Source organism: Saimiri boliviensis, chromosome 2, assembly GCF_048565385.1.
Source record: "Saimiri boliviensis isolate mSaiBol1 chromosome 2, mSaiBol1.pri, whole genome shotgun sequence".
NCBI classification, from domain to species: Eukaryota; Metazoa; Chordata; class Mammalia; order Primates; family Cebidae; genus Saimiri; species Saimiri boliviensis.
Window position 1 is genome coordinate 40,717,589 of NC_133450.1, and position 26,833 is coordinate 40,744,421.

The window sequence follows — 26,833 nt, forward strand, 5'->3', positions numbered from 1 at the left end:
GCTGTGCTAATGGTTGGTTTTGTTATTAATTTTGTTACTACATAGAGTTGCTGGAGTGGAAGTGAAATAATGTATTAACAAGTGAGTAGTGATATCTGGACCCTGCTCAGCTGGAGTATGAATGTTCTCATCACAGAGCTATTGAAAATGGTATTTTGGGGGCAAGGTAATGCTTTTAATGGCAGAGTTAATATGGGTTAGTTAGAATGATCCAAATCCTAACAAATGTCTTGAAAACTCGTCTGTTTACAGAGAAAGAGAAGTTTATAAAGCCTTTGCAGGGTTGTTTAAAGCATGCTTTGAAAATCGTAAGGTACACCCCTTCATTGGGCTATGAAATTGATTTAACAGATCTTGACTAATGTAGCCAAAATTGAAATAGATTAGAAATTGTAGAGTACATCTCATTTAGTAAGCATAGTCTGAGAAATTTTTTCAATTGTGTATTGTATATATACATGTCTGCATGTATGTACATATACTTGAGTTGCTATGTAAAAATTATTTTTACTATGAGCTTTAATAAAAACACTGAAAAATGCTATTTGCTAGATCAAAAGGCCCTTTCATGTTTATATTCTTATAAGCCTGTGGGATTATTTTTTTCTAGAATACTAGCAATTCATTCAACTAATAACTACTATGTTGCAATTCTTTTCTTAAATTTTTTAAAAAATCGACAAGTAAAACTTGAACATGTTTGTATACAACAAGACTTTGCCTTTCTCTTCAATCCCATTTTTCAAAATATCTACATTTTACCCAATAATATAGAATTTGGACAATTCAAGTATTTGCCAGGTATACCCTAAAGTATTTGCTAACCTAGTCAATCAGACCTAATGACTCAAAAGCATTTTTTTCAAAACAACTTAAAGTTTTTAAAAAGATAGTCTAGGAAAAATAATGCTTTGATATATGTATACATGTGGAATGGCTAAGTCAGGCTATTTCGTATATTCATTAACTCACTTGTCACTTTTTTTTTTTTTTATAAAGTGAGAACACTTAAAATCTGCTCCCTTAGAGATTTTCAAATATGCAGTATATTGCTATCAACTGTGGTCAACCTGATACATAGTAGATCACTTAAACTTATTCCTTCTGTCCAACTGAAATTTTGTGTCCTTTGACCAACACTCCCCAGTGTCCCTACCCTCCAGCCTTTGTTAGCCACCTGTTTTTTCTGTTTATATGAATTTGACTTTTTTTTTTTTTTTAAATGGAGTCTTGCTCTGTCACCAGGCTGGTGTGCAGTGGCACAGTCTTGGCTCATGCAACTTCCAACTCCCTGGTTCAAGCGATTCTCCTGCCTCAGCCTGCCAAGTAGCTGAGATTACAGGCACGTGCCACCACACCCAGTTAATTTTTGTATTTTTAGTTGAGATGGGGTTTCACCATGTTGGCCAGGATGATGTCAATCTCCTGACCTCATGATCCGCCTGCCTCTAACATCATACTGAAAGGTAAAAAGTTGAAAGCTTTTCCTCTAAAATCAGGAAAAAGACAAAAATCCCATTCTTACCATTTCCATTCAATTTCTGGCTGAAGTTCTAGCCAGAGCAACTAGCAAGAGAAAGGAAATAATGCCTTCCAAATAGGAAAAAAAAGTTACGGCCTTTATTATGTTGAGGTACGTTCCTTCTATACTAATATGTTGAGAGTTTTTACCATGAAACAAAGTTGAATTTTTAAAATGCCTTTTCTGAATCTGTTGAATTGATTTTATGGTTTTTGTTCTCCATTCTGTTAATGTGGTCTGTCATATTTCTTGATTTGCATATATTGAACAATCCTTGCATCTCAGGAATAAATACCATTTGATCATGGTGAATTATCCTTCTATGCATTGTTGAATTTGGTTTGAAAATATTTTATCGAGGATTTTTGCACCTATATTTTTCAGGGATATTTGTGGATAATTTTCTCTTTTCGTAGCGTCCTTGTCTGGCTTTGGTATCAGGGTAATGCTGGTCTCCTAAAATGAGTTTGAAAGTTTTCCCTCCTTTTTAATTTTTTGGAAGAGTTTGAGAAAGATTGAATTAGTAAGCAGTGAGTGTCAGGTTCTGAGCTTTTCTTTGATGGGAGAATTTTTGTTAGAGATTAGTCTCCTTATTTGTTATTGGTCTATTCAGATTTTCTTGGTAGGCTCTATGTGTCTAGGAATTTATTCATTTCTTCTAGATTAGGCAGTTCGTTGGATTTTAATTGTTCATAATAGTATCTTATGATTCTTTGTATTTCTGTGGTATTAGTTGTAATGTCTCCTCTTCGATTTCTGACTTTTTTGTGTGCGTCTTCTATCTCTTAGTAGAGCTAAATGTTTGTCAATGTTGTTTATCTTTTCAAAAACCAACTCATAGTTTCACTGACCTTTTAAAATTGTTTTTCTAGTCTCCATTTCATTTATTTCTGCTCTAATTATTATTGCCTTCCTTCTGCTAACTTTGGGCTTAGTTTGTTCTTCTTTTTCTAGTTCACTGAGGTGTAACATTAGTTTGATTATCTGAGGTCTTCTTTTTTCATGTAGGCACTTGTTGCTGTAAGCTTCCCTCTTAGAACTGTTTTTCTTGCATCTTGTAAGTTTTAGTGTGTTGTGCTTTCATTTTCATTTGTCTCAAGATATTTTTAAATTTCCCTTTTAATTTCTTATTTGACCCATTGGTTCCTTAGGAGTATATTGTTCAATTTCCACATATTTAAATTTTCTAAAATTCTTCATATTATCAATTTCTAGCTTTATAACATTGTGTTCAGAAAATATACTTCATATGATTTAAATTTTCTTAAATTTGTTAAGACCTACTCTGTGGTCTAAGAGTTGATCTATCCTGCAGAACATTCTGTGTTGAGAACTTCAATTTTCTGCACTTGAGAAGAATATGTAATTTACTGTCTCTGAGTAGAATGTTTATATATATCTGTCAGGTCCATTTGGTTTAAGTATAGTTCAAGTCCAATGCCTCATTATTGACTTTCTGTCTGGATGATTGTATTGAAACTCCTGTGTGCAGAGTAAGCATATCGTTTATAATCCTGAGGAATATGTGATTCATATAAAAATAACATATATGGAATATTTAGAAAGGCATTGCTTAATAAATTTTATAATACCAATTATATAAAAAGAGAACCCTGCAAAAATGCATTAGTTCATTTGCTTATTCATATAATCAACCAATAAATTAGCATTTACTATGTGTTCAGCACTGTGCTAGGCAATGAGAGATCAAATGAGAGCAAAAACCTACATGGGCTCTATCCCTATAGAGTTTATAATCCAATAGGCAGATATACATTAATTTTTTTTTTAAAGACAGAGTCTCGCTCTGTCGCCCATGCTGGAGTACAGTGATGGCGATCTCGGCTCACTGCAACCTCTGCCTCCCGGGTTCCGGCTATTCTCCTGCCTCAGCCTCCCTGGCACACACGAAATTAACCATGCCTGGCTAATTTTGTATTTTTAGTAGAGATGAGGTGTCACCATGTTGGCCAGGCTGGTCTCGATCTCCTGACCTCAGGTGATCCACCTGTCTCAACCTCCCAAAGTGCTGGGATTACAGGCATGAGCCACCATGCCCGACCAGATATACATTAATTAAGTCATGACAGGAGTAGATATAAAACTGCAATTGTAATAATGGCTGTGAGGGAGAGGGACTTCATGTCAAAAAATTATGTAACAGGGATATGACCTCCTCATCGGGGTCAGGGAAAGATTCTCTGAGGTCATGTCAATTGAATTAAGATCTAAATAAATGTAGATGAAAACAAGGTGAGGAGGGAGAATAATGGCATTTAGGCAGAGATGATGGCAAGTAAAAAGTCCTTATGGTGGGAGAGAACTTGTCCTTTACAAGAATATAAGAAAAGTCAGTGAGGCTATTGTAGGCAAGTATTATAGGCAAGGGTCAGAGTGACGAGAACTAAGGCTAGGCAGACTTTGAGGTCACTGTGGACCATGGAAAGGATTTGGGTGTTTTGAGAGCCAAAAGAAGGATGCTAAAGGATGGAGGAAACATGATAGAATTTTAGTTTTAAAAAAGACTTGTTAGGCCTCAGTATTAAAAAATCCGTAGAAGGAATCCCACAGAGGTTCTGAGTAAACCAATTAGATAGTTACTAGAGTAGTCTAGAGGAGAGAGGATAGAAGGTTGGAGTTAGGTGATGATCATGGAGATGAAGAGAACTAGAGAGATTTGAAAGAGTTTTAAGAGATAAAAGTAAGGGGATTGGTAATGAATTAGATAGGAGGGTAATGGGATAAATGTCGATTGATGGCTCTCAGATTACTGGCTGAGAAAAATTGTATGGATGGTGGCCCCATCCTCAAAGACAGGAAACACTGGGAAAGCACCTGATTTGGAGGAGCAAAAAGTCATGGTCCTGTTAGACTGAAGCACATTTAAGATAACTAAGAAGAGAGGTCAAGTTGCATATCAAGATCTAGAGTTTACAGAAGAGGTTGGTTTTGGAGATATACAATCACGAGTTACTGAATCTATGGACACAGGTGAAAGTATAGTAGTAAAGAAAGGTGAGGACTTGGGACTGTATACGAAGGTACTCTAATATATTCTTATTGGTAAAGAAGCTGAGCCTACAAAAGAAATAGAGGAAAGTTCAGAGAAACAAATGAATGCTGTTCTGTGAAAGCCAAGGATTGAGAGACTTTGAAGGGTGGGGAGTGGTTACCAATGCTTCTAAATTGTTATGAAATGAGTAAAATGTGTCTTCGGCTTGGTGATATGGGGAGGTTATTGGTGACTTGGCCATCTTGATGGAGTGGTGAGGGAAGAAGCTTAACAGGAGTGAGTTGAGCGAATAGGAGCTGATAAAATGGAATCAGTGAGAAGAGACAACTTCTGTGGAAAGTTTGTCCTGTGAATGATGGGAGACAGATATGGTGGCAGCCAGAGGTGATGTAGGCTGAGTAGTATTCAGTGAATGTGGCATGGAAAAGGTAGTCAATGTTTTGATGGGCAAAGTGATGTTGGAAAGATATGTCAAGGGAATATTGGGCAGCATGAATGAGCAGATTTTGGGAACGTAAAGAAGAGACTGTCCTGACTGCAATAGTAGAGACTTTAGGAATACTGAGAAACATGTTTGTATAGGTAGGGAAGGTAAGGCTGAATTTCAGAGGGCTTTGTTAGCCTCATAAAGGATTTGAGATTTGATTGTATAAATAGTTGGGATTGTTGATCTGGATGAAGAATGGTAGGATAGAGGAAAGGTTTCAGGGAGACAGTTTAGTGTTCGCTTAAACACCAGACTGAACACTGGGATGAGTTAAAGCAGGGATACCATGTAGCTGTATGGTCTGCCACAGTTAACTAGTCATGAAGTGGACAGATTATGGATTAGAGATGGCAAACTGGCTTGGCTAAGGGGAGAAAGAAAACAAGTTTTGATGATCATATTAAAAATATTTATGTTGATGCTATAAATAAAACATCACTTATTTATAGAGGAATCTGAAGCATTTTTGCAGAAATTAGCTTATTTTGTTCTCTATTCTAACTGCCCCAGGTACCACAGAAATGTGTTATTACCATCCTCATAACTAAGGTTAAGCTCAAGTATCAATGTTTTCCTAAAACTTTTGATTCTCTGATCAGACAGAATTCTCCATTGTCTTCTTTGTGTGTTTAAATTCTTTTTATGCAACAAAATGCACAGATCTTAAGTGTACAATTCAATGAATTTTGACAATTGTATACACCTGTGTAACATATACCTCTATCAAGATAGAAAACAATTACACTTGCCAGAAAGTTCTTTTTATCTCTTTTTGTCACTTCCTCCACTATTCCCTTCAGAAATCATTGTTCTGATTCCTATCATCATATAGTATTAATTTCTCCTGTATTTAAACTTTATAGTAATGAAATCAAACAGTATACCTACTTTAGTGGCTGGTTTCTTTTACAATGCTTTTGAGGTCATATTGTTGCATGTGTCAGAAGTTTGTTCCATTTTAGAGGTATTATTCCTTGTGTATATATGGCACAATTTCTAATCCCTTCTCTTCTTAATAGACATTTACATTGTTTCCAGTTTTTGGCTACTATGAATAAATTTGACATGAACATTTTCCTACAAGTCTTTTTGTAAACATATGTTTTCATTTTGCTTGCATAAATACCTAGAAGTAAAATTTTTGGGTCATAGACACATAGTTAACTTTACAAGAAACTGTTTTCTAAAGTGACCATACCATTTTACATTTTTGCTAGCATTTTATAAAGAGCACCAATTGTTCTTGATTCTCATCAACAATGTATTGTTAGTCTTTAAAACTATTCTAGTAATTGAGCAGCAGTATATCCTTGTGCTTCCATTTCGTATCTCCTGATGCCTGATGATTGTAAGCATCTTATTCTTGTGCTCACTGGCTGTTCTTTATCTTTTTGTGTGTGAAATGTCTGTTTAAGTCACTTTCCCATTTTGATACTTGGGTTGTTTGATCTTTTGTAGGAATATTTTGTGTATTCTGGATGAGAGTTCTTTCTCAGATATCTGTATCATAAACCTTTCCTCCCAGGCTGTAGGTTTCTTTTTCATTTTATTGAGAGTGTCCTCGAATGAGTAGTTGACTATAATTTTGATGATGCCTAATTTATCAACACTTTCTTTTATGGTAATTGCTCTATGAGGCTTACATAAAAAATTGTTGTCTTCCTTGTGATTGCAAAGATTTCCTTCTATGTTTTCTTCTAGAACTTTGATAGTTTTCCTTTCTGCATTTAGATCTATGACCCACTTCAAATTATTTTTGTGTATGAGTTAGGGGTCATGCTTCAATTTTTGCTCATAAGGATATCCAGTTGTTTCAATAAAATTCATTGAAAAAGACTTCACCTATTCAGTTGCCTGGTCATCTTTGCAAAAAATCACTTGATGTTGTATGTGAGAGTCTCATTTTGTTTCATTGGTTTATTTGTCTGTCCTTACTCAATTTTCACACTATCTTAATTATATAGTTGTATATTTCTCTAACTTTGTTCTACTTTTTCAGATTTTGTTTTGAACTACTCTAGTTAATTGGCATTTTCACAAACTTTTATAATTTTTCAATTTCCTCAAAAAAGCCTCTGGTCATTTTCACTGGGATTGTATTGAATCTATAGATCAATTTGCAGAAAATAGAATACTTTTTGATGATGTGGAACAAAAGAATAAGCAGCATATTCCTACTGTCGCTTATTTATGTTGATCTCTCTTGGCGTTTACTGAGTTTCTAGTTTTCATTCTATTTGGAAAACTTTTAGCTACCATAGCATCCAATAACATGCTGCCCTATTTCTCTCTCTCTCTCTCTCTCTTTTTTAAGACTCAACTACATATATTTTAGACTGCTTGATATTGTCCCATAGAACATCTCTTACATCTTTTTCTTTTTTACTTCAGTTTGCAATAGCTTGCATCGATGGGTTTTCAAATTGTTCTTTCTTTTTTAGTGTCCAATCTGCTGTTAAACCAATCCAATAAATTTTTAATTTCAGAGATTTCATTATTTCTTGGTTTACCTATTGACTTCTATTTCTATTGCCTACTTTTCTGTAGTAGTTGTCAGAATTTTCCATTTCTTGCCTGTCTAATAATTTTTTATTGTTTCTGGGACATTATATCAATACAGTGTAGAGATTTGGGATTCCATCATCTCTGAAGAGAGTTGAATTTTTTTTTTTTTTAAATCAGGCAGTTAAAATACTGAAGGATCACCTTGATCATGAAGAGACTTGATTTTAAGATTATTTTTCATGTTGTTCTACTTTCTACATTTTTGTTTTCAGTCCCAGGGCACATCCCTTTATCCTATGACTTGTTTCTTACTCCTAATGCATAGCCTCCTGTGATTTAGGTGGAAAGTTTAAGGTGTTTTTCAAGCTTCTCTAGCTTGATGGAACTTGAACTCTGAAATTCATTTTCTAGCTTTGGGGATCTGATAAAATTTCTGTCCATCTCTTTAGCCCTTTAACCATTGCTTTCTGCTGGATTCCTTCCTGCCTCACCCTATACATGCCCAGTTTTGGCCACAGAGAAGGATTTGAGGTAGATTATGTCAGGTTTATCACTCCATCAATTAAAGGATTTCTACAACTACAAGTTGCTTTGGCAGCCCCAAATTGTGACATTTGACTCCTTAGACTTGTAAGCCACTCCTGCTTGAGCTCTTTGACACCATGAACTTTCCAAACTGGCAAGTTGTTCTCAGGGGAATAGACAGTTAAATGACCATCTCAGCTAATATAGCCTCTCTTTTTCAAGAGTTTATCTTTTCAGTTTCTGCCTACCTTCGGTAGCTTCCTAGGGGCTTCAAACATTTTGTTTTTCTTCATATTTTATCCCATGCTTCTTTATTTAGTATGTATCCTGGCAGTTGTATTTTTTCTTATGACATATTTGTTTTCAACATGCATGCTTATTGAGAGCAAAGGGTATATTTTACTAATCTTTATTTTATCCCACTGTTTGACCCAGAGCAATGCCTTTTAAACAGCAGCTACTTAGTAAATGCCGAATTGCATTATTACTTTTATGAAGCCCAATTATGAGTCAGGATTTAAAGTCTTCTACTAAAAAATTGTTATATTTTTAGTATACTACCCTGAATATGAGTTCAAACAAAATTTTCTTAGGTAAAATTTTGAAGTATAGTATTCTTTAAAATTTTTTTACTTTTAAATTATTTATATTAAAAATAAATGTTTATATATTCTAATATTAATTCATTTTAATGTTGACATATAACATATCTACAAAACTGCTAAAGTTACTGCCTAATATGATTGGATTTTCAATTATTTTATATTAATTTTTTTTTTTTTTATTGCATTTTAGGTTTTGGGGTACATGTGATGAACATGCAAGATTGTTGCATAGGTACACACATGGCAGTGTGCTTTGCTACCTTCCATCCCCTCACCTGTATCTGTCATTTCTCCCCATGCTATCTCTTCCCACCTCCCCACCCCCCGCCCCTCCCCCATTCCCCCCAACAGACCCCAGTGTGTAGTGCTCCCCTCCCTGTGTCCATGTGTTCTCATTGTTCAACACCCGCCTATGAGCGAGAATATACGGTGTTTGATTTTCTGCTCTTGTGTCAGTTTGCTGAGAATGATGGTTTCCAGGTTCATCCATGTCCCTATAAAGGACGTGAACTCATCGTTTTTGATGGCTGCATAATATTCCATGGTGTATATGTACCACATTTTCCCTATCCAGTCTATCATCGTTGGGCATTTGGGTTGGTTCCAGGTCTTTGCTATTGTAAACAGTGCTGCAATGAACATTCGTGTGCACGTGTCCTTGTAGTAGAATGATTTATAATCCTTTGGATATATACCCAGTAATGGGATTGCTGGGTCACATGGGATTTCTATTTTTAGGTCCTTGAGGAATCGCCACACTGTCTTCCACAATGGTTGAATTAATTTACATTCCCACCAACAGTGTAAAAGTGTTCCTATTTCTCCACATCCTCTCCAGCATCTGTTGTTTCCCGATTTTTTAATGATCGCCATTCTAACTGGTGTGAGATGGTATCTCAATGTGGTTTTGATTTGCATTTCTCTGATGACCAGTGATGATGAGCATTTTTTCATATGTTTGTTGGCCTCCTGTATGTCTTCTTTTGTAAAATATCTGTTCATATCCTTTGCCCATTTTTGAATGGGCTTGTTTTTTTCTTGTAGATCTGCTTTAGTTCTTTGTAAATTCTGGATATCAGCCCCTTGTCAGATGGGTAGACTGCAAAAATTTTTTCCCATTCTGTTGGTTGCCGATTCACTCTACTGACTGTTTCTTTTGCCGTGCAGAAGCTGTGGAGTTTGATTAGGTCCCATTTGTCTATTTTGGCTTTTGTTGCCATTGCTTTTGGCGTTTTGGTCATGAAGTCCTTGCCTACACCTATGTCCTGAATGGTTTTCCCTAGATTTTCTTCTAAGGTTTTTATGGTATTAGGTCTGATGTTTAAGTCTTTAATCCATCTGGAGTTAATTTTGGTGTAAGGTGTCAGGAAGGGGTCCTGTTTCTGCTTTCTGCACATGGCTAGCCAGTTTTCCCAACACCATTTATTAAACAGGGAGTCCTTTCCCCATTGCTTGTTTTTGTCAGGTTTGTCGAAGATCAGATGGTTGTGGGTATGTTGTATTTCCTCTGAGACCTCTGTTCTGTTCCATTGGTCTATATCTCTGTTTTGGTACCAGTACCATGCTGTTTTGATTACTGTAGCCTTGTAGTATAGTTTGAAGTCCGGTAGTGTGATGCCTCCCGCTTTGTTCTTTTTGCTTAGAATTGACTTGGCTATGCGGGCTCTCTTTTGGTTCCATATGAAGTTTAAGGTGGTTTTTTCCAGTTCTGTGAAGAAGGTCATTGGTAGCTTGATGGGAATAGCGTTGAATCTGTAAATTACTTTGGGCAGTATGGCCATTTTCACGATGTTGATTCTTCCTAACCATGAACATGGAATGTTTCTCCATCTGTTTGTATCCTCTCTTATTTCGTTGAGCAATGGCTTGTAGTTCTCCTTGAAGAGGTCCTTTACGTTCCTTGTTAGTTGTATTCCTAGGTACTTTATTCTCTTTGTAGCAATTGTGAATGGCAGTTCGTTCTTGATTTGGCTCTCTTGAAGTCTATTACTGGTGTATAGGAATGCTTGTGATTTTTGCACGTTGATTTTGTATCCTGAGACTTTGCTGAAGTTGTTTATCAGTTTCAGGAGATTTTGGGCTGAGATGATGGGGTCTTCCAGATATACCATCATGTCATCTGCAAATAGAGACAATTTGATTTCCTCCTTTCCAATTTGGATACCCTTTATTTCTTTTTCTTGCCTGATTGCTCTGGCTAGAACTTCCAGTACTATATTGAATAGGAGTGGTGAGAGAGGGCATCCTTGTCTAGTGCCAGATTTCAAAGGGAATGCTTCCAGTTTTTGCCCATTCAGTATGATATTGGCTGTTGGTTTGTCGTAAATAGCTTTTATTGTTTTGAGATACGTTCCGTCAATACCTAGTTTATTGAGGGTTTTTAGCATAAAGGGTTGTTGAATTTTGTCAAAAGCCTTCTCGGCATCAATCGAGATAATCATGTGGTTTTTGTCTTTGGTTCTGTTTATGTGGTGAATTACGTTTATGGACTTGCGTATGTTGAACCAGCCTTGCATCCCCGGGATGAATCCTACTTGATCATGGTGGATGAGCTTTTTGATATGCTGTTGCAATCGGTTTGCCAGTATTTTATTGAAGATTTTTGCATCTATGTTCATCATGGATATTGGCCTGAAATTTTCTTTTCTTGTTGAGTCTCTGCCGGGTTTTGGTATCAGGATGATGTTTGTCTCGTAAAATGATTTGGGAAGGATTCCCTCTTTTTGGATTGTCTGGAATAGTTTCAGAAGGAATGGTATCAGCTCCTCCTTGTATGTCTGGTAGAATTCAGCTGTGAACCCATCTGGACCTGGGCTTTTTTTGGGTGGTAGGCTCTTTATTGCTGCCTCGACTTCAGACCATGTTATTGGTCTATTCAGGGTTTCGGCTTCTTCCAGGTTTAGGCTTGGGAGGTTGCAGGTGTCCAGGAATTTATCCATTTCTTCCAGGTTTACTAGTTTATGTGCATAGAGTTGTTTGTAATAATCTCTGATGATGGTTTGGATTTCTGTGGAATCTGTGGTGATATCCCCTTTATCGTTTTTTATTGCATCAATTTGGTTATTCTCTCTTTTCTTTTTTATTAATCTGGCTAGTGGTCTGTCTATTTTGTTGATCTTTTCAAAAAACCAGCTCCTGGATTTATTGATTTTTTGAAGAGTTTTTTGTGTCTCTATTTCCTTCAGTTCTGCTCTGATCTTAGTTATTTCCTGTCTTCTGCTAGGTTTTGAGTTTTTTTGATCTTGCTCCTCTAGCTCTTTCAATTTTGATGATAGGGTGTCAATTTTCGATCTCTCCTTTCTTCTCATGTGGGCACTCATTGCTATATATTTTCCTCTAGAGACTGCTTTAAATGTGTCCCAGAGATTCTGGTATGTTGTGTCTTCGTTCTCATTGGTTTCGAAGAACATCTTTATTTCTGCCTTCATTTCATTGTTTATCCAGTCAACATTCAAGAGCAAGTTGTTCAGTTTCCATGAAGCTGTGCGGTTCTGAGTTAGTTTCTGCATTCTGAGTTCTAACTCGATTGCACTGTGGTCTGAGAGACTGTTTGTTATGATTTCTGTTCTTTTGCATTTGCTGAGGAGTGATTTATTGCCAATTATGTGGTCAATTTTAGAGTAGGTGTGATGTGGTGCTGAGAAGAATGTATATTCTGTGGATTTGGGGTGGAGAGTTCTGTAAATGTCTATTAGGTTTGCTCGTTCCAGGTCTGTGTTCAGGTCCTGGATATCCTTGTTGATTTTCTGTCTGGTTGATCTGTCTAATATTGACAATGGGGTGTTAAAGTCTCCCACTATTATTGTGTGGGAGTCTAAGTCTCTTTGTAAGTCATTAAGAACTTGCCTTATGTTTCTGGGTGCTCCTGTATTGGGTGCATATATATTTAGGATCGTTAGCTCTTCTTGTTGCAGTGATCCTTTTACCATTATGTAATGTCCTTCTTTGTCTCTTTTGATCTTTGTTGCTTTAAAGTCTATTTTATCAGAGATGAGAATTGCAACTCCTGCCTTTTTTTGCTCTCCATTTGCTTGGTAGATCTTCCTCCATCCCTTTATTTTGAGCCTTTGTGTATCCTTGCATGTAAGATGGGTTTCCTGGATACAGCACACTGATGGGTTTTGGCTTTTTATCCAATTTGCCAGTCTGTGTCTTTTGATTGGGGCATTTAGTCCATTGACATTTAGGGATAGTATTGTTATGTGTGAATTTGATGCTGTCATTTTGATGCTACCTGGCTGTTTTGTTGGTTAGTTGATGCAGATTCTTGATTGTGTTGCTGCTTTTTTACCATTTGGTGTGTTTTTGGAGTGGCTGGTACTGGTTGTTCCTTTATATGTGTAGAGCCTCTTTCAGGAGTTCTTGTAGAGCAGGTTTGGTGGTGATGAAATCTCTGAGTGCTTGCTTGTTCACAAAGGATTTTATTTTTCCTTCACTTATGAAGCTGAGTTTGGCTGGATAGGAGATTCTGGGTTGAAAGTTCTTTTCTTTAAGGATGTTGAATATTGGCCCCCAGTCTCTTCTGGCTTGTAGGGTTTCTGCTGAGAGATCTGCTGTGAGTCTAATGGGCTTCCCTTTGTGGATGACCCGACCTTTCTCTCTGGCTGCCCTTAGAATTTTCTCTTTCATTTCAACCCTGGTGAATCTGACGATTATGTGCCTTGGGGTTGCTCTTCTTGAGGAATATCTCTGTGGTGTTCTCTGTATTTCCTGGATTTGAATATTGGTCTGCCTTGCTAGGTTAGGGAAGTTTTCCTGGATAATATCCTGAAGAGTATTTTCCAGCTTGGATTCATTCTCTTCATCACATTCAGGTACACCTATCAGACGTAGATTAGGTCTTTTCACATAGTCCCACATTTCTTGAAGATTTTGTTCATTCCTTTTTGCGCTTTTTTCTCTGTTCTTGCCTTCTCTTTTTATTTCATTGAGTTGGTCTTCGACCTCTGATATCCTTTCTTCTGCTTGGTCAATTCGGCTGTTGAAGCTTGTGCATGCTTCACGAAGTTCTCGTGTTGCGTTTTTCAGCTCCATCAATTCACTTATTCTCCTCTCTATGCTGTCCATTCTCGTCAGCAGTTCGTCCAATCTTTTTTCAAGGTTCCTATTTTCTTTGCGATGGGTTAGAACATGTTCTTTTAGCTCATTGTAGTTTCTTACTACCCATCTTCTGAAGTCTGATTCTGTCATTTCATCACCCTCCTTCTCCATCCGGTCTGGTTCCCTTGCTGGTGAGGAGTTGTGATCCCTTTTAGGAGGAGAGGTGTTCTGGTTTCGGGAGTTTTCATCCTTTTTACGCTGGTTTCTACCCATTTTTGTGGGTTTATCCACCTGTTGTCTGTCTCTGTCCCAGGGAGTTGGAGCTTTATGAGTTTCCGTTGCACTACTGCCTTTTTTGATTTTTTTTTTTTTTCAGGTCGGACCCGCCCAGCTAGCAGCACGCCTAGCCACTGCCTGCCCGCAGGGGCTTTGCTGAGCTGCTGTGGGCTCCGCCCAGCTGCCCTGAGCTCTTCCCTATAGTCCTTTTTATATGGGCGTAGTTAGAACTGTCTGGGCAATGGTGGCCCCGCCTCTGTTATGGAGGACTCTCTCTGTTGTGGCAGGTTGCCTCGGCAACGGCGGGTTGCCTCGGCAACGGCAGCCTGCCTCCGTAGTGGTGGAGAGTCTCAGTAATGGCGGAAGCCCCTCCCCCACGGAGCCGGACCGTCCCGGTTCAGCTGTGCTTGGTTTGAAGGGCTCAACCCAGAGGGTTTCCAATTACTGTTTTTGTTTTCGTTGTTGTTGGGGGTGGAGGGGTGGGACCAACCGAGCCTGATCACCTGGCTCCCTGACTCAGAGTCTTTTCTTTTAAGTTGAACGACCCCGTGTTCCGGTCGCTTGTTGAAAAGGCGCCGGGATCTCCCGTGCTGCGACTCACGGAGTCGGCTCGAACCGCGGCGCCGGCTCCTGGCGGATTTTTTGCCTAGGAATCTCCTGGCCTGACTCGCTATTTCAGATGAATGGGCTATTCTGCCGTCTCAAGGCTCTGCTCGCCAGCTAAGAGGGTTCCCAGACCAGTGGCTTTTGTACGGAGAACCGCAGCAACAGGGAGTGGTCACAGCAGCCGCGCGGGCGGAATCAGCCCCGTGGGGGCCAAAACAGCCGTACCGGCTGGGACTGCGACGCTGGCGACCCCTCTGCCTGGGTATCTCCTGGTCTGTGGGCAATAAGAGTTCGTCTGGAAATGCGGCGTCCACTCACCCTCTGCACTTTCACTGGGAGCTGAAGTCCTGAGCTGTTCTTAGGCGGCCATCTTGAAAGTCCGACCTATTTTATATTAATTTATACAAAAAAACCTACTTTTCTGTGTGAAATAGAACAAAGACATCTCTTTATTTAGAATACTGATAGTTTCAAAAAAAAAAGAATACTGGTAGTTTCTAAATTTTCTTTATTATGTAGTTGAAAATATCTTTGAATAATTTTAATTTAAGGGAAGACTTTTAAATCCTGTTTTAAATTAGACTTTTCAAGATCAGCCTAATGGACAAAAATTTGTTCTATCATGTCAACAATGTATTAATATAATTTTTGAAGGGGGGTCATCGAACTTTCCTTTATTATCAATCAGTATTCTCAATTCATTGAGAAGTGACTATCGCCCTAATCTTAGTAAATTAACCAATTTTTAAGTGTAATCTATAGTCATTAACATTATTTAATACTAACTACACTTTGATTTCATAATTTAGGGTATACTTGAATGCAAAAAATATTATAAGCTGGTTTCTTTTAAATGGAATTTTTAGTTTGTATATAAATTTGATATTGCAGGTCTCATATGATGATCATGAAAAGCTGGTTATGTCAGTTTCAAGAATAGGTTATATTATTTGTACAATTACAAACCGTAGTTGTGTTTGTCCATCTTTATGAGTTTATCTTTTATTACTTGAAATAAGTGAATTGTTGAATGAAGCTACATAACCTCCTTTTTTCTCCTTTCTTCTTCAGAATCAAGTTTCTTACTGGGAAATGCCCAGATTGTGGATTGGCCTGTAGTTTATAGTAATGACGGTTTTTGTAAACTCTCTGGATATCATCGAGCTGACGTCATGCAGAAAAGCAGCACTTGCAGGTAGGTAATAGAATACCTAAGTAAACTTTTATGAAACGTAGCAAAAATCCAAATGTAATTAAAATGCTTAAGCTTACTTGTACTCACATATACAAACTATAGAGTTAAAAATTATATTAGAATATTAGGGAGACTAAATGATCAATGGAAACATATAGCTGAAGAGCCATTGGTGAGAACTTTTGCCAAAAGAAAGATTTTTATATATCTGTGAATTAATCAATTCATTCAATAAATATTTTTTGATCATCTACCATGAGCCAGGAAAGTCTAGGTGCTGGGAACATGTTGTTTCAGGGAACAACTTGTGGCATGTGATCTACAGCACCTTTGGAGCAACTGAATTGTCTTGAACAAAACAGAGTAAACACCACCTGGCCAAGTTGAACATAGTCCATAAGAATGTAAAGAACATAAAATCAAGCTCTTACATCCTGTGTAAGCCACATGTACTTGGTAATGGTACATTGTGTGACTTACGTACAACAGAATCTGATATTTATATTATATATAATGGTTCTTTAAAAAATATGCCATTTCTGTGAGCTTAAAGAGAATATTAAGAAGAAAGGGGATCAGAAAAAAGAAAAGGAGACTATATATAAGGGACCAATTTAGAACCTAAAACTTTTTCACAATATTTCAGTAAGGCCAGATGGGATGTTTTTTCCATGAGTTAATTTTTCTTTAAAGCTCTCACTTAAGTAAGCACTGAAGCAAGTTATTTTAGAACTACAAGGGATCTGAATTTTTTTTTTCTAGGCCAAATCCTCTGTTTTTCAGATGAGAAAACTGAGGTAGAACTATGTTAAGGGATTTGCCCAGAGAAACAGTGATTTATTTTTTTCTACCCATTTATGCCGAGAAGCATCATATATATATATATATATATATGTATGTATATGGATATTATAGTTACATATATATACAGTTGATCCTGGAACAACACTGGTTTGAACAGTGTGGGTCACTTATAGGTTAATTTTTTCAACCAAATGTGGATCAGAAATATAGTATTAGAGGAATACAGTTAAAAAATACAGTATTCAAGGGAATGTGAAGCCCTTGTGTACAGTAGGCTGACTTTTTATACATGTAGGTTCCCAGGGCTAACTGCAGGACTTGAGTGTCCACTGATTTTGATATATGCAGGGATCTTGGATCCAATCCCTTGTATGACACTCTCCCTCTCTGTGGGGAGTGTATATATATCACAGATATATATACATCTGTATATATATCTGTGAATCAATAAATTCATTCAATAAATATTTTTTGATCACCTACCATTTGCCATGAATCAAGAATCAAGAATAGTCTAGATGCTGAATAATCAGAGGAACATGTATATCTGTATATATACATACATACATACATACATACATATATACATACAGAGAGAGAGAGAGAGAGAGAGAGAGAGCGAGAGTGCGAGAGAGAGATAACTCGGTATGTAGAAGGGATTGGTTGATGACTCTTTCTCTCTCCAGATATCCCTCATCATCATGAAAGGTAGATATTTTATATTATACTATTGAGTTTAAACCTGACTGCACATAGCAATCACTTAAATAGATTTTGCAAAAACAGATTCCCACCCCACTTAAACCTACTGAATTAGAATCAGTAGGTGATTCTGAAGTGGGTGGGTCAAGCAGGGAGTCAGTATTTTTAACCAACAGCTTAGATGATTCTGATGCTTATCCAGGCTTGAGAAATAATATGCTCGAACATTCTCTTCCTTGATCTATGCTACTCTAGCCATCCTCATTTTTTGCCTCTTCTAAAGGCATTCTCATATTCAGCCTTCACTCCCAGGTATGAAATTGGTAAATGGGAGTGATGAAAATATGTGGCCTCTGGTTGAGACGATCCCTTTGGTAGCACTGATATTGTTGGTCTGTATTAAGCATTGCTCCTCCCCTATCTCCCAGAAGGGAGTTTAAGTTAGAAAAAGTTGAGTTTTATGGTAGACCTTATCCTGTGGAACAGGTCCATAGAGAGTTCCAGGGGCCACAGATACACTCATGCACCCATTTCTTATTCTTGGACTGCTGACATCCCGTCTTCATGCCAGATTTGTCTCAGGTCTCATCTTCTACCTGAAGGTATTCATGATTCCCTTGACAAGACAGGTTTTTCCCTTCTCTGACTCCTCATAGTTTCTTGTGCGTATTTCTGTTGGCATCATCATTTGGCCTTAAACTAACTCGCCTTATCCCTTGGGTTTTTATTCTTATTGCTTTATTGCTTTTGTTGCCATTTTTGAGAAGTACTACTCTTCATATCTGGATCTATTTTTAAGTCCTGCTCTCATCCCTTCTTGTGTCCCATGATCTGCCCTATCCCCAGCCTATTTTCTTTGGCAAGTACAATTTTCCTACAAAGAATTCACTAAGAAAATCAGTGCTGGTGATTATGTTAGCTCTTTTCTTCTCTGAAAGAGCTGCTTTTCTTCTCGTAATGCAAGTACCAGATTGTAAGTGACTTAAAAGTAGGGACTCCATCTTGCTCACTTTTGTATGCACAACAGCATGTAAGACAGTGTCTTATGTCTGTATTTATTGAATTATATTGGCTTGTTTTGCAGTAAACCCTAACCTAGGTCTCACATGCTTCTATTATAGCATACTGTTATTTCTTGTGTTTCATCCTGTGTTATGACATTTGAGGTGGGAGAGTTTTGGATTATACCTGCTTTTTAACTGTAGAGAGAAGTGTTTGAGTCTTTCCCCAAATTGTCTTTGCTTATCAGAGATAATGTTTTCAAATGATCATGTTCTTAATGTAAACAATTATTACTTACTTGCACAAAATGCCAAATATGTTTTGTTAACCTAAAAATCGCAAGCACTTTAATGCCCTCACAGAACGAAGATGACTAGTGTCTGATATAGGAGCAAACATCTGACTTCTATCAGGTTTTCTTGGAAGCATGATTTATTTTAAAGTGCTCTTCTTTTAAACTTCCTCATTCTCTTTTAAAATTAAACTATATCCATTTTATGTTTGCTATAGCATTATTTAGAAGACTGAAGACCTGGAAGTAATAAAAATGTCCAGTAGTAGGTTTTGTTAAAAAATATGATGGCCAAGTCCTATTCATCTACATCATATGTCGTATATGCTGGAACGACAATGACGCTGGAAAAAACTAACAACATATTATCAAGTAAAAAAAAACCCTAAAATAAAACAAAACAACAAGCCCCAAACCAGTCCCCAAGCAGTTTATAAAAGTGTTTGCATCATGACTCAAATTCTTTTACATATAGCCTTTTTTTCCCATTTCCTGACTAAATCTAGAAAAGCCTTTAAATATGAGACACAAAATAACAGAGAGAGAAAAGAAGAAAATTATATGCACATTCAGAAACACAGAGTTAATGGCTAAAAGTTATTATAGTATGTGGAATTACTGACTTGTAAGTGAATATGGAGATAAGTATTTGATACTGAGAAAATCCTTGTAAATAATTTTAAAATTTTGACATAAGTTTTTAGACAGACATAAGAGAGTAAGAAGTTACAAAGCAGTGAGCTTCATTTTATATGGGAAAATACAACCTTTAACACTATATATTTCAGAAAAAAGATTCATTTTTATATACAATTTGTATTAGATGAGTTACAGTCTATAGGATTAAGTTGGTAACTGAGTAAATGATTACATGCCATAGTTTTAAATGTTTAAAAGTGAATTGTTCTATGGTAAAATTAGAAACACATGAATTGGTGTTTTTATAATATCAAGTGGCTAATATTTCTTTCTTCTGTTTTCTTATCTTTTTCTTCTTTGTCCTTCTCAACCTCTCCTGCGTTGGACCCAGACAAAGAATTAAATTAAACATACTCCTCAATTTGTCACAATATTATCATTTTGCTCTCTCTAAGCAAGGTCTCTCTTTATTTCACTTATTTTTTTTCCCTTTTACTTCTTTTCCCTTTCATCCCATTCCCCATTCTTCCTTTTGTGATTATTCATTCTTGAGTGTGTTTATTGTACATCTTTCTAATCTGTGTTCTGTTTTTTTTAATTAAATATGTGTATTCTTGGCATGATATTGCTTTGCTAACATTGGTTTTTAAGATCTATGTAATTCCCACCACACTGTAATATGTATGTTTTTTTACTCTTTTCATTCAACATTACAGTTTTAGACTTCTTTGTGTTACTGTATGATGATCTATTCATCATGTCTGATTGTTGTCTGGTGTTCCAGTGTCTTCACAGCCTTCGTTCTATTTATACATTCTATTAGTCCTGGAATCTAACTTCAACACTGCTACCTTGAACAACTTGGAAATAAGCATCTTCCTACACATCTTCTTGTGGTCATTTTTGAGAAGTTTTCTGTCTCTATCTCCAGAAATGGGATTGCTGGATAATAGAATATATGCAGAGTTTGTAAATTAACTGCTGTAAGATTGCTGCCCATAGAAGACTTCTCTTTCCACTCTCAGCAGCCGTTAGTGAGGGTTCTGGCTTTCCTTCATCCTTGCTATGTCATAATGGTACTGAAATTCCTATTTAAAAATATCTGATGTGTGCTAGGTATTGTCTCATTTTTGTTTTAGCTAAAATTATGACACTATGACACTTTCAGTATCCCAGGAACTTCAAACCTTGTTCATTTTACTGTCTGACTATTGTGTTTTTCATGCCTTTGGACTATTTTGTTGTTTATTGGAGGAAATAAAAAGTATCGCATGTTTAAAAGTGATTATAGATTTTGGGAGGATGACATTTAAAAGCATATGATCTTATCTCATGACCTATAGCAGCTCTGACATTTGGGATATACAGGGATAATCTGTCATAGATTAGGTAGGAACCACTTCAGCATTTTACTTCTAATTAACCTAAAGCTTGTAAGAGCCTATTCTGCTGGGTTTTTTTTTTTTTTTTTTTTTTTTTTTTTTTTTTTGAATAGAGGGGTGAGAGGAACAATCAGGTAGTTTAGGTAGGGAGGATTGAGGGGGAGATAGATGCTCTCAAACACATGTTTTTGAAAGGCATTTACAATCCCTTATCCAACTCCATCAAGTTAGACAATGAGTCATAGATATTAAGAAACACTTTACTGGATGGATTTCACAGCAGTTTTATGAACACAGGATTATCTCAGCAGCTACCAAGAGCATGTGACTCATGATGAAAACCAGTCTGGCTCCGTTTGGCGGAGGGCTGTGCTTCTCAAGGTGAAACTGATGAAAAGTGTTGAAGGGCAGAGGTGCCTTGGTGATGTCAGACTCCAAAGGTTAGAGATACACAGTCCTGTTTTTTCTTAATTACATCTTATAAACTTACCATTTATTATTCCATTGAAATCCTTTGAAGCCCATGTAAATCAATGGGTTGTCAAACCTTTTGGTTATGATCCTCTGTATAAAGGAATGTCTTTGATTTATTCCAAAATTACTTCTTTTAGATTTTGAAAACTATATTCTTTTCTTTTTTTTTTTTTTTGTTTGAGACAGAGTTTTGCTCTTTTTGCCCAGGCTGGAGTGCAATGGTGTGATCTTAGCTCACCGTGACCTTTGCCTCCCACGGTTCAAGTGATTCTCTTGCCTCAGCCTCCCAAGTAGCTGGGATTACAGGCATGCATCATCATGCCCGGCTAATTTTGTATTTAAAGTAGAGATGAGGTTTCACCATGTTGGCCAGGCTGGTCTCAAACTCCTGACCTCAGGTGGCTTGCCTGCCTTGGCCTCCCAAAGTACTAGGATTACAGGTATAAGCCACCATGCCCGGCCAAAAACTGTATTCTTATTTATTTCTAATTTTTCCTCCTTAACTTCCCCTCTCTTGGGCTTTCTCTTTTTTGATCCTTTGACTGCAGATCTCAGTCCACCTCCCATTAACTTTTATGATTCTGTGCTTGTGGCCAGTTCTGAGCTGGAGACCACATTTACCAACTGTGTTAAGTCAATCTGGGTTGCATTTTTTTGTTGAAGCATATGCTAATCTATGAACTACAGCCTGCAGATAATATTACCCTGTATTATGGTGACAGAGTGTTTGTTGTGTTTTAGTCTAGGCACACTGTTACACATTTAGCAGAGTGAGGGAGGTTGGTGGAACTCGTGATTAAGTTATGTTTTCTTCAGAGTTGTGAGGTTCTTTTCTCCTTTGGAAGTGTGTCAATCGTTATAGCCATTCTTACTGCTAGGAACTATAAGGAGGCTTGTTTGTGAGATTTTGATGGCAGAACAAGCGATCCAAGAATAAGTAAATCCTGCTACCAGCCCAAACCACCTATTGCTCACAGTTTTCTAGGTCAGATACACGTGAAAGATAACTGCCAGATGCCTAGGCAAGCTGGGTATGGCCTGGATCAGGCCTGAAGAAAATCTATCCCTTATTCCCAAGACAAAACCCATCAACTGTGTAACAAGAAAAGTGGCCAGATTATACAGGAGCAGGTTCTGAGGAAGCATTTGCTTCAACCTCATGGGTTTGTGAAGAAAGAAGATTCCCAGAACCATGGACATCTCCCTTTAGAACACAATGACTCTGCCTTTTGGCAAGCGTGGTTCCATTTGTGTTCTAGAATCCTGGAGAAGCCAGGGAGTGAGGCTGGGGTGGGGAAGGGGCCTTCTAATCCCATCGGTACATTCCAGTCGTATTTCAGCCATTGTGCAATGTGTTATAATTTGTACCTTTATTTGCATTATCCTTTTAATTGTCACCATCTGAGTTATATTATTATTGTCATCACTTTACTGATGAAGAAACAATGGGTCAAAGAGGATATAAGACTTGTCCATAAATTATCCAGTTTGTAAGTGGTCCTCCAAATGCAAAAGTCCTTATTATACCATGACTGCCCAATATTTTAACGGAGATAGATTGCTTCTGTGAATCCAATTTTATTTTCCTTTCAATAAAGTAACAGTACAGTACTTCATTTAAAATCACCAAGGAGGACTTGGCACCCTATGTAAGAGCAAGTGCAAGTTTTATAATTTTGAAAATATTTTCAGACTGGGCGCAGTGGCTCATGCCTGTAATCCTAGCACTTTGGGAGGCCAAGGCAGATGGATTAGGAATTCAGGAGATTGAGACCATCCTGGCTAACATGGTGAAACCCCAGCTGTAAGAAAAATACAAAAAATTAGCCAGGCATGGTGGCACGCGCCTGTAGTCTCAGCTACTTGAGGGGCTGAGTTAGAGAATCTCTTGAACCTGAAAGGTGGAGATGGCAGTGAGCCCAGATCGTGCCACTGTACTCCAGCCTAGACAGCAGAGTGAGATTTCATCTAAAAAAAAAAATTTTCATTACTTATTTTTTGAGGATATTTAGTAGAAGACATGAAAACTGTGTAAAATAAATATATATGGTTTCTAAAGCCTGTTGATTACTATTTCTGTAATTCGTGACCCCTCAAATTCCATTAATCATTCTAAGACTGCATTGAGCTTCCGTCATCCTGAGTCTGGCTTCAGGAACCTTTGATAAAACATTTCAGCATTCACATGTGACAAAGCCAAACAGATAAACAAATGTGCCGTACCCACAGAGAATAAAGAATCATTGATTTATCAGTATGGCTTGGACAACTTTGGATGAAAATACTTTCAGAGTTTCAATTAACCTCCAGAACACTTGCCTTGGGAGGATAGATAGATAGTACATTTCAGACATTCTTTATAATCTATTTTGAAATGTCTTTTATTATTTAACTGCTACATTTTGCCCCTTCATATATGTGTTCTGTCACTAGAAATATGTGATATAATAAATGAAAAATCCGAGTGGAACAACGTAAGAAATGAAAGACGATTTTTTAAACAAGTATTCAGATTTTAATAATAGAGGATTATTTTTTTAAGTGCCTTTATTTTCCTAGGATAAGTGATGTTAGCATTGGAAAAACTTAGCTAATGAAAGTATATTATGGAATTTTAAAACTTTATTTAAAAGTTGCTTGTTTATTTTTATCTTCTGTTCAGAATGTTAGCTGCATCAGACCTGTGCTGCATTTTTTTCTTAGTTGGTGTTATTAAACTAATTCCTCAGAGAGCTTCTTTTTTAAAATTTGAGTTGTAACTTACTTTTAAATTTTATTAGAATTAATTCTGGATAATTTTTATCCTAGCTGCTTATTGTATTATAAATGCTTTCTTATTTTGTTTTTCTGTTAACCAATTGTGAATATTATGTCTCAGTTTATGGAACCATCGAAATCTGTCGTTTAGTAGCAGTGGTAAAACGTCCTCCCTCCCTTCCTCCTTCCTCCTCCTCCTCCTTTCCTCCTTCTTTCTTTCTTTTTCTTTCTCTCTCTCTTTTCTTTCTTTTTCTTAGTTTAATTACACTTACCTTGATTTTTAAAATCTTTGTTTTACTAGTGATTCTTTAATTAAAAATAAAAGTAAGAAGCTGACTAAAAAGTTCACTTGTCTATAAAAATATTATGTACAATATTAAGCTTTTTTTTGGGGAGAAGAGTAGCTTTATGTTCTTTAGCTGAATAATTCTAATTTAATTATAATGCCTTCGAGAGATTTTTATAAAACTTACATGAGCTGAAATTTCAGCTTTGACAGGAACAGTAGCTTTTCAATGCCAGCTTGCAGGTATGCTTTGAGGCTTCCTGTTTTAGTCTAGATATAAGATTATGGAATTAAGAGTCTATCATTTTATTCTGATATATTTTTACTTATTTTATTATAATGACAAATTTTTTTTATAAATTAAATAAAAATGAAGGATTCAGATTTCTTAATGCTTGGGCAATCTTTGATCTGCCTTATCTGCTTTCATTTCTTAGTTTCTAGAGTTCTAGTTGCTTAGGCTGGTGTTACAGAAGGTGGGCTTGAGTTACCCTGTAATTTCCAGTTGTAGTGTGGTGCTGCTATTGAATCCTGTGCATCATTACTGGATTTTGCTGACAAACTAGGCCTTTAGGTTGTAAATTGTATTGATTGATATCTTCAGGTGTAGATTTTCCGTGAAGATAATGAATCTGAACCTTCAGGGGCCCTCATTTGAGTGGATGCCTTTTGAGGGTCTGTTCCTAATCTTGTTTTGTAATTTTGTATTATTTTTCTTAAGGAGGGCTCCACAGATTTTATAAGCTTCAGCCTCCACCACACTTTAGATCTGCCTGTGGTCAATATGTAAACTCTTTGAAAACTGAAAGAAAAGCATAACAAATATGTACATTTGACTTTTCAAAATCTTAGTTAAGGTATTTAGTAATGACACACTTTCTTTCCTGATGAATGGTCTGGGCAATCATACTAATCAGTAGAACTGCGTATCTAAAACCAGATGCACAACTGATGCTTTTGAAAGCATTGAGAATGGAATTTTAGAGACAGATAGTTTTTGAGTCAGCTCTGCTATGTAGATGATCAGACTTGCCAAGGTGCTCTTAGAAAAATAGAGAATGTCAAACAGTAGAAAGGTTTTGTGAAATGTAGACATTCACTCCTTAATCTGTGTTTCGTATGTTCCTCTAACCACTGTAATATTGTACAATTCCCTCAAGATGCCAGTTTTACTCTCTTCCCATTAGCTACACTTGTACCTGTCTTAAGAAAATCCTCTGAAATGATGAGAATGTCAGTGCATTATATGTATAATATGCAATCTTCACTTTTTATGATGGTATGGGAACATAACAAGGTCCATGCAAGCTGAAAGCACATAATATAATCTTAATACTCAATAAAAAAACTATGATTGTTTTAGCATCTTTGAAAAAGTTTGTCAAAACATTAAAAACTATCTTACTGTTGGTTATATTGATAACCAACAGGGAGATGAATATAATAGTAAAACTCATATTTATTTAGTACACTGTGATTTTGAACATTGGAAACACTGAGAATGGAGGAAGTATTTTGTTTCTTTTTTAAAAAACTTACATGAGTCATTTAAACAATACTTGCCTTCTGAGAATATAATTTTCTGTATAAAGAGAGTATCTTTTGTATCTCTTGGAAAATTGTCACCCTCCTTTCCAAGTTAGAATTAATTTCATCTTATTTTATTTTACTATTTTTACTAAATATTACATATTTTATTCTTCCACTTTCACTATTGTGAACAATGTACTAGAGCTCCTTTAATGAGGGTTTTCTTTGGTTTGTTTTTAAACCGGTGTCACCTTCTCTGGGAAACCTTCATGCTTTTTGTCACAACCACTTTCCTCATTTATATTGATAAGTTCACCTTCACTAAGTCCTTTTGGCTGCCTATCTAGGGTCTCCCAAATAGCAGCAGTATCTACATTTCCAAGGTCACTTATTTCTCTTATAACTTCCTTTATGTTCAGTTTGAATTCCACTTCTAACATTCTCATTTTTCATTTCTTAGGTGGATTTTAATTTTTGTTGGATAATTACTGCTTTTGATTATTCATTTTTGTAAAACGTCATGTGGGTTTATCACTGAGAGACAAGGCAATATGATGACATGCTTTTCTGTCTGTGCATGAACTGAATAACAGCTGTGCTGTTACCAATACTGACAGGCTTTGAAAGCAGTGATGTGATCAGTTAGTGGTTGTGAACGTGCATCTGTTATTTTTTTAGTGATCTGTAGACCGAAGATCAAGCAGCAAAGCTTGCACTTTGTGAAATTGCTCACAGTTAAATACTTTGGTAACTGAAATTTGAACTATGTTATGGAACTGGTGTTATTCAGCTAAACCACTGTAACTGAAATCTGTGCATACGGGAACTGCGTAAAGCAAGAACTGCCTCTCATGATTTGACTATTTTAGTTCATTATAGAGGAGCAACATTATATTTTGTAACCACACTTGACTATTTAATAAAAGACAACTATGTAATTTTTATAGCATTTGAAAGGCAACATGAAAGTGAAATGGATTGTTTGTTTTTTGCCCCCAGTTTTATGTATGGGGAATTGACTGACAAGAAGACCATTGAGAAAGTCAGGCAGACTTTTGACAACTACGAGTCAAACTGCTTTGAAGTTCTTCTGTACAAGAAAAATAGTAGGTATCTCAATTATTAATAAGATGTGCCAACTCTTTATTAATATTATGTTTGGTAAGTCGTAGTGGAGCTAAAATGTAGAGA

General features: G+C 36.6%; 1 protein-coding gene across 1 annotated transcript in view; it reads left to right on the forward strand.

Moving 5' to 3' along the window:
* Nucleotides 1-26,833, forward strand: part of KCNH5 (potassium voltage-gated channel subfamily H member 5) — a 398,615-nt gene that overhangs the window by 16,716 nt on the left and 355,066 nt on the right. Inside the window, exons 2-3 of the mRNA XM_003924415.2 lie at nucleotides 15,651-15,774; nucleotides 26,642-26,748. Coding sequence (XP_003924464.1) covers nucleotides 15,651-15,774; nucleotides 26,642-26,748 — 231 coding nt within the window. The remainder of the gene's footprint in view (nucleotides 1-15,650; nucleotides 15,775-26,641; nucleotides 26,749-26,833) is intronic.